The 8,925-nt window shown below is 38.2% G+C and overlaps 1 protein-coding gene across 2 annotated transcripts in view; it reads right to left on the bottom strand.

Annotated features, from left to right (window-relative positions):
* Nucleotides 1–3,772: 3,772 nt before the first annotated feature.
* LOC132428995 (neutrophil collagenase) overlaps nt 3,773–8,925 on the bottom strand; it is a 29,999-nt gene continuing 24,846 nt past the window's right edge. For both annotated transcript variants that reach the window (XM_060017203.1, XM_060017202.1), the window contains exons 5-10: nt 8,065–8,226; nt 6,451–6,568; nt 5,555–5,688; nt 4,832–4,985; nt 4,042–4,145; nt 3,773–3,876 (exon numbers count right to left, since the gene is read on the bottom strand). In XM_060017203.1, coding sequence (XP_059873186.1) covers nt 3,773–3,876; nt 4,042–4,145; nt 4,832–4,985; nt 5,555–5,688; nt 6,451–6,568; nt 8,065–8,226 — 776 coding nt within the window. The remainder of the gene's footprint in view (nt 3,877–4,041; nt 4,146–4,831; nt 4,986–5,554; nt 5,689–6,450; nt 6,569–8,064; nt 8,227–8,925) is intronic.

The raw sequence follows: 8,925 nt of genomic DNA, 5'->3' as shown, positions 1-8,925 counted from the left end.
ACCTACTGAGTTTCTTATTTCAGTTATATTTTTAATTTCCAAGAGCTCTTTCGAGTTCTCTGAGTATACTTTTTTGTATTTTGTTAATGTTTTTTGGATGTAAAATATGTCTTATTTTTAAAGAATGTTAAAGGGGTTTTTTTGTTGTTTATTTTGACATTCTCTTTTGCTCCCAGGACTGTCTCTATTTCTTCAAAGTTTCTTTTTTGGCGTCTGTTTTTGACATTAGAAGCTTTTAAAAAAATGTTTGGATATGTTGTACTCTGCAATCTGTTTAAGATTGAGAGACAGGAAAGCTGACTGGAAACTATGTGTGCACTGACAGGGCTTGCCAGTTAATGGCCTTTACTGCAGGGAGGTGGGGCGGGTTCCAGACACTTCATGTGATGTATTAGCTGGAATGAGATTTGGTCAAAATGTAAGAGAAAAAACCCAAATAATAGATGATTAATAAACATTGATTTCTTCCTCACGTAAGAGAAGGCCAGATGTGGCAGTCCATGGCTTGTATGACAACACCACATCATCAGGGATGTAGGCAACAGACACCTAGCTACACCACTCTCTCAGTGCCAGTGCCTTATTGTCCAGGTGGCTTCTGCAATTGTATCTGCATTACAGGCAGCAGGAAGGAGGAACGTAGAGAAAGTAAGTACACAGTCTCTTTCCAGAAGCCCACAGAGTATTCTGCTTACACTTTTTGGCAAGAAATTAAACACATGGCCACATCTAGCTGTAAGCAAGGCTACAAAATGTAGTCTCTTAGCTGGATGCATTGCTACCTCAAATGAAATTGGGTTCTTACTGCAGCAAAGGAAGGGGGGAATCATGTTAACATAGGTAACTAGCAGTCTCTGTCCCATTGAGATTTCTATAGTGTTGGTATCTGTAAGTCTTTTTTCTTGGGTGAGTAAGTTTCTCCAAAGATGTCACCTCCAATTTCCCATAATTTTAATATCCCAACAACAAAGTTATAGGAGGTGCCTCTGGTGCCCCGTGTCAGAATCCCCTCAGTGTACCTCTGATTTAAGTTGTATGGTGGTGGACAGGCTTGTGTAACTCACCTTACTCTGACAAAGTCCAACCTTAACCACAGATTGGATGTCTTTCTGCTTTCTACCCAGGGCGTTGAGCTGCCATGGAGCCTACAGGCCAATTCCTTAGAGCTACCCAGTGGGGGAGGGAATTGAAGGATTAATGTTGAAGGAGGGAATTGAAGGAGGGATTGGAGGCTGGATCGGATCCAGCCTCCAATCCACTGGAGATTTGAACAATTGAAAGGTGTTCTGTAAGCTTCTCAGGAGGTCCTGATGGAATTGAGCCCCAGCTGCCCATAGTAGAAACCTCAGTAACACATACTTGTATTGACTTTCCCTCTTTCTGCTTCACTCTACTTGCTACCTCACTCTTGCTTCCTGGGACCATGTCCTGAATAAAGTAACTGCACCGAAGTTTTGTCTTAGTCTTTGCTTTTTAGGAAACTCAACCTAAGATAAAAGTAATATCATCCTTAAAGTTTTAAGCTTAGAGTCTTAAATCTCTTGTCCTCACATAAAACTTCAATGTAACATCCAAAAAATACCACATGTTGTCAAGAAGAAAACCAAAAAAAGGGTTAATTTTAAAAATTCTTTACTATACCTTGTATTGCTGTTCACTTCCTATGACTGTGAAATATGGTTAAAGAAATAACATGAACTCAGTTCTTATCTTGAAAATGTACGGATGAAGCTTGGGCCAAGAATCTATCATAACTAACTGGCACAACTAGCAGCTGTTCTGAGATGAATCTCCCATCTTCGTGCTTCTAAAAACTGATTTCATAAGAAGTTTTAGAAAATGCCATAGTCTGGAATTGACTCTTAAGGAAATATCCAGTTCTTACAGGTCCTTTTGCCCTTTGACATTGATACAATGAATTGCTTATATGTCTCTCTCACTTTCCCTAGCACAGCATCTGGAACAGGTAGGTGATTAATTGTTGAATAAATGAAATTATAGTATATACTAGTTTCTATTTTCTTATCTTGTAAAATAAGTTGAGAATAATGTATTGACATAATTGAGGGAATCTTTGAGGACATAGAATATTGATAAAATATTTCATAAACCTGTGAAGTAATATCTAAAAGTTTAATATCAATGTTGTAATATTTCTGATAAAGGAAAATGGTTGCAAATATATTGAAATTTCCTTTTTATACTTTAGATGAACTATGTGGTAGTATCTTAAGAAATTATAGTAGATCACAAGTTGGTCATTTAAAATATTTATTTTGAAATCATTTAATAGATAAATTTTGAACCAGAAAAAAGTATCAAAGTATACTAAATCAATCATCTGTGGGGTTTAAAAACTTTAACAGGAAAAGAAAAAAGGATGTGCTAGTGATAAATATATTTTACAATTCACATATTTTATTGTGTAATAAGCTGCACTGCATTACATTCTAACAACTGCAGATACGACATTATAATGATTTTAATGTCTAGACTAGTCATTTTGATACCACAAATCTTAAAGTTCTTAACGGAAAAGAGCCATTAGCAAATTTATGCATCTAAGCTCAGTTTAACTCAATTAAATGAGATTTATTGAATTTTGTGCCCAACACTATTTTGTTTGTGCAGCAAACCCTGGTTATCTGTAGAGGGTGTCCTCCTGAGGATCCCAGGAATAAGGAACAACAGATTTAACTGGCCCATTTTCTTGAACTCTAGAAGCCAGGAGGCGGGAGAGGAAGTGGTACCCCTCCTTTTTGTTGCTCCCCTGGGAAGATGCCAGTAATCTTTACTGGGGTTGCAAGTCTGTATTTCTATACCGATTCATTTCCATAAGTTCAGGTGTACTGTATCAGCTTCCTAGAGCTGCCTTAACAAAGTATCACAAACTTCATAGCTTAAAACAACAGAAATTTTTAAAATCACAATTTGGAAGTTACAAATTCAAAATCAAGGTGTCAGGAGGGCCATGTTCTTCTCTCTGAAGGCTCTAGGGAGGATCCTTCCTTGCCTCTTCCAGTTTCTGGTGGTTGCCAGCAATCCTTGGCATGTAGATGCGTCATTCCAATCCTGTCTCTATCTTTACATGGCCTTCTCCACTGTGTGTCTATGTCTCTCCTCTTATAAGAACATCAGTTTTTAGGCATACTCTGACCCAGTATAACCTCATGTTAACTAATTACATCCTCAAAGATGCTAGTTCCAAATTAGGTACATCTGTAGGTACCTGGAGTCAGGGCGTCAACATACTTTTCTGGGGGGACACAATTCAATCCACAACAAGTATCAACAACATTTCTTTCCAAGAGTGGAAAATAGCATCACATTTTTGGCAAAAGGCAATGTGTACTATTTATGTTGTTCATAATCCTTACCTATAACCAAAACCAGTGCTAAATTACATGTAGCAGTTACACTTAAGACATATTTAAAAGACTTAAGAATAAATGGGCATTTTAGAAGTCAAATAAGTCAAATAGCAAGTGATGAAATAATGAATATTGAGGTGGCAAAGAAGGCTTAATTTCCTTCTCCTTGTGATGGATTCACTAACCTGAGATGGAACATAGGACAAAATCAGCCTCTGCAAACAGTGGAATACTCCAAATGTATTTTCAGTGAGGATCAGTCCAATGAATACAGTGAGACCAAACAATATTACTTATTGTTGAGAAAAGTATAAATAGGACACAATGTAATAGATATGCAGATTAGATCTCCCTTCCATATTCAGAAAATGGACACAAACACACTTGATTTTGCTTCGGCTTTATCTACAGTTAAGCCATCTATTGCTTCTTTCAACTCTAGTAATCCTACGAGCACTAAGATCAAATGCATAATATCTTGGTCCACTGAAGAAAAGGAAGAAGGCTATAAGAAAAAGAAAAAAGATATAATGTATTGAATTAGCTTGTAGCAGATCTTGGATGTTTTCAATTAAAAAGACCCCACTCCTGTCCTAATATAACTTTGCAATGCAAATGAGCTACTTAAATTTTTTTTTTAATTTATTAGGTTATTTTTTTTTCTACTTACAATTCTTCTGGAAAACGGCATCAACTCTACTTTCTATTCCTTGAAAGCTACTTGCTATGCTTTTGGGATAACCTGGTTCCATGGATTGACTTTGGTCATCATATCTGATGAGAAAAAAATAATTGTCCCACATTTAAGACCAATACAGTGTACAGTGATTAATAGTTTTATTTAAATTGTATGTACTTTACATAATGCCTTCACACATATTTTCTCATTTGTTCTTCACAATGTCCTATTTACTGGGAAACTAACAGTGGTTAACTTCTCTACCTAAGGGTACATACATATTTATAAAATATATGGGTATCACTAATATGAAAACAGGCTTCTGATTGTTGGGGCAGTGTTATTTTAAAAAAGGAGAGCTTATATGTTCTAAGGCTTTTACTTAATTAGTTCATAGTCTCTCTATCTGAATAAATATAAATAATAATTTCAAGTTGGGAATCAAGTTCTGTATAACATTTGCTTGAGTGTAGTAGAATTTAACTCTTAGAATTTAATGAATAAATGAGAATTAGCCTAACTCTTTCTTTGCATCCCATTTTAGTGTTTTATTAAAGTTTGCTCTGTTTCAGGATATAGAATCCTCAATACCATTGTGCAGGAATCTTAACTTTGTAAAATTTTCAAAAGCCAGAGCGACATCAATCATCTTGTGAAAAAGAATGCCTATCAGAGACCACCTAGATATTTTTAACCTTCAGTTGCCTAATCAATGATGGTTTGTAAAGAGGGTAAAGAAACACAAATTTCAATTTCTAATGGAAAAAATAGTTTATCTTACCTCCAGAATTGGTTGTTTACAAAGAAGTATGTCTTTCCCCTGTAGGAAACAGCTGCATCTATTGCTTGGACACTGCTTGGGAAGCCATAGTTTGCTATATTCTTGGGATAACCTTGCTGAATATCATAGCCACTTACAGCCCAGTACTGATTGCCTGCCAATGATTCAGGTTATATATTAGATAAAGTTTTTCCATTCCTACAGAATGTATACCAATTCTTAATCTTTGCATAAATTCATCATAGAAATGAAAATGGAAAAAATAGTCTTGAAAAGATAGAGGTGGTAAAGTCAAGACCATTGGGCTATGATAACTCTAGTGATTTCCTGGAACCTGTAAAGCATTTCCAACTTCTTAGCCTGACACTCAGGGCCCCACACTTGAACGTCTTATCTCATGTGACTTCTATACAGAGAACTAGAGCCTTGGGGAATCTTAGAAATTTATATCTGGGATGAGGGTGGAGGAAGGCTAAAGGTGGTCTAATAAAGTGTTCTCATTTTGTAGATGAGAAAACTGATGCCTGAAGAAGGTACAACATGCTCAAGTTCATACAGCATTTAGTGGTGGAGATGCGACCCAACCCAGGTCTCGTGACAAAAGCCCAGCTAGCCTAACACTCTCTCCTTGACTCACCTCCTTGAAACTGGAAGGGACCACAAAGAAGTCCTGCCCTTCCCTTCAGGAGGAACTAAAATAAGATGAAAACCTTAGGCAGTTACCTTTGAATATGAAAATTAGGTCCTTGTCAAAATCCTCATAAGCAGCCTGTATACCATTTACCAGGGATGGCCAGAAGAGAGAAATGAAATTGAGTTCGACTCTTCGTAGGTGAGGATGCTTTCTCCAGAAGTACCTAATGGAACACAAGGGAGAAAACCACATACAATAGTCTAAGCAGGCAGCTTCTGTGAGTCTTGGGCTGGTATTGATCCTATAAGATTGCTGGGAGGATATAATATACAGTGAAGGCAATGCTTCCAGCACAGTGACCAGCATATGGCCAGCACTTTATGGTGATACTGTCCATCTGGTGAGTATTTTACAGTTTTCAGATGAGCTGATAGGAGTGACCTTATTTGATTACATTTTACATTGCCCGCCTCCTCACACATTGACAAGTTTTATTTTGTTAGTCTCTTTCATTATTGTTGCTACAATATGAAGAGAATATTTAGAATATTCTAGCAAAAGCAATACAAGTACACTCAGCCTGTGAGTGCACAATCACAGAATGCCAATGGAAAATTGAAAAATTCAGTCAGATGATTTTCCCTGCAGCTTATTAAGTGACAGTTTCCATTCACTTGAATGAATTTGGGTGGAATTGAATGCTATTTTGGTGTTGGGTAAACCCAGCTATAGAGTTCCCATCAGCTAGAGTCCATGTCTGTTTACATCATCACAAACATCTAAATGCTTACAGATGTTTTAGCTTTTATTTTTCTTTTCCTGGATGTTTTGATTTACCCAGAAAGCACTATCAATTCCAACGAGATTCATATGCATAGAATTCAAAGGAAAAGCTGGGTAATGTGTAATATGTGACTTAATTAGAATCCAGTTTTAAGTTATGCCAGTAAAAGAAGTCAAAGGAAGGAATAGTTCATTCTTATACTTGTCTTTAAAGAAAAGTATTTCTCCGCGGAGTGTAGTGATAGCATCAAATGTCAGTCTGGGGTCACAGGCTGTGGGTGTGGTTGGTCCAGTAGGTTGCACAGGGTTGCTCGAAGGTCCTGAAAGTAAAAAGACTTTTTATAAGCATGAGTTCAGGGTGAATTTTGGTGTATTTCAGTTACTTCTCAGGTTGGTGAAGGGTTTTCATATGAAAAGAAATGCTAGCTGACTATCCTATAAGACATTAATCACACATTAGGCCCTCTTAAAAGTTTTATTTTTTAAAATTAAAAAATAAAAGAGGGGGGTAAGATGAATTGGGAGATTGGGATTGACATATATACACTAATATGTATAAAATAGATAACTCATAAGAACCTGAGGTATAGCACAGGTAACTCCACTTCGCTGTACAGTAGAAACTAACACAACATTGCAAAACAACTATTCCCCAATTAAAAAAAAATGAAACAAAAATAAAAGAGTAATGGTAGCATTAGGGAGAGTTCCAAGCTAAGTTGTGAAATAAAGAAATTTGAATTCTTCCCCCTCCCCTCTGGCAGTTTAAAATTAGAATCCCATGCTTCTTTCCCTTCTTGCCTCCTCTTTCTGCATTTTTAGTCACTCAGTATCTACTTTCTCCTTTCTCACTAAAATCCACCTTCTGGAAAGAGGCCCTCACAGCATAAATCTAAATCAAAATGTAGCAATATTTTTTTCTATAAGTATTTAAATTTTAATGTATTTTCCCATTGTAGAATGAAAGGCTGCTAACAGTTCAAATATGGGCGAGTGAGAAAGGGAGGTGTTTTCAGGGGAAAAGGAATTGGGGAGTAGAGGCAGTTAGACTAGGTCTCATCATCCCTGAAAATTCTACTGTCATGAATAAAATTTGTAGTTGTGGGACCCTGGCATGCTTCGTTTTGTACTGCTGTCCAACCAGAGAGGGAGAATGTTTTACACAATTCGACTCCACGACACTCCCTTCCAATCAACAAAACATTTTTTAAATTTTTTTATTTTTAGAGAGCTACAAACCTCTTCTCTGGTTTCTTGTTATTACAGCCACTAGGGGGCAGGAGGGCAAGAGGAAAGAGAGAGGCAATGGTCTTATCAGACAATACTTAGACAGAGGCAAAGGCCTCTATATCCCTCCCTGAAAAGTATCAGTACTGTCTTTAAAAGATATTTCTTTCTCTCCATACTCCATCCCCACTCCCCTCTTTCCCCCACAGAAAACAATCTTGATATGTTCAATATATATGTATACATGTTTGTTAGCATGTTTCTTGAAAATGCCTTGCTTTGTCTATATACATATTTAATTTGTGTAGATTCATGTATTATGTAATTTATACACTGAGTAACATGTATCATTCTCTTTCTTTTCCAGGAAGCACAATGTTTTAAAGACTCATCTATGTACATCTGATTCAGTGCTTCTCAGTGCTGTACATTACTCTATGGCAGGCATTCACCACATTTTACTCATATATTCTCCTCCTGATGGACTCCCAGGTGCCCTCTAACTTCGATCACCATAGCCAAGACTGCAATGAACGTCCCTGACATGGCCAGGTCTCACCAGGTACTGCTGCTCTTCAGATGACCTTACCATAGATGGCCTGAATGCCACTGATGTCATCTTGAGGGAGCGAGTAGGTGCTGGGCTCACTGAAAGCGTAGTTGGGATACATCAAGGCACCAGGGTCAGAGGAATGAGCCAGCCCCAAGGAATGGCCAAATTCATGGGCAGCAACAAGAAACAAGTTGTAATCTGAAATGCAAGCATGTGTGGTGAATGGCTCCAAGTAGACTGAAGGGTGGTGGAAATAGGATCTCAAGGAATGCAGCTTCTGAGCCAAAACTCCCTGGAGAAACAGCCTTTCCCATGCCTGCCTTTTTCCTTTTCTCTTCAGGTACCTGAAGAAATGGAGATTGGAAGGAATCAAGGTAGGGGCTATAGGTTAAGATTAGGTGAGTATGAGGTCCTCACCAAATCTTAGAACCAAGAAAGACTGCCGCTTTTATTCCAGTTCCCATATCTCATGGGCCTGGGGCTCAGGCAAGTGATGGCAGGGCCATCACAGGTCTCATGACTCTCAAAAGCCCTCTCCTCCCATGCACCCACCCCTACCCCTCTCCAGTCTCCCAGGCCCACAGCCCCATGAGGAGAGTCTCAGTCTGCCAGGCAGCAAGAGTGGCTTCAGATGCAGAGCTGACTCACTTTGGCTCCCTGACCACTCAGCACCAGCTCTTCCTTGATTCTGAGCTCTCCAGGAAGCTTCAGGAATTTTCCACCAGAAAGAGACAAACGCTGCTTCTTATTGCTTCCTACCCTTATCTTTTAACTTCCATGAGCATAGTGCCTTTCATAACTGGGAGCTTAAAAACTTTCAAGGCTTGCACTTCCTGTCAAATAAAGCCTGAGCTCCTTTGCCAAGTTCAAGACTACTCCATTTGGCTCCAGCAGACA

Source organism: Delphinus delphis, chromosome 8 (genome assembly GCF_949987515.2).
Source record: "Delphinus delphis chromosome 8, mDelDel1.2, whole genome shotgun sequence".
In the NCBI taxonomy this organism is placed as follows: domain Eukaryota; kingdom Metazoa; phylum Chordata; class Mammalia; order Artiodactyla; family Delphinidae; genus Delphinus; species Delphinus delphis.
The sequence above is the reverse complement of the archived record's forward strand: the minus strand, read 5'-3'. Positions and strand labels throughout refer to the sequence as shown.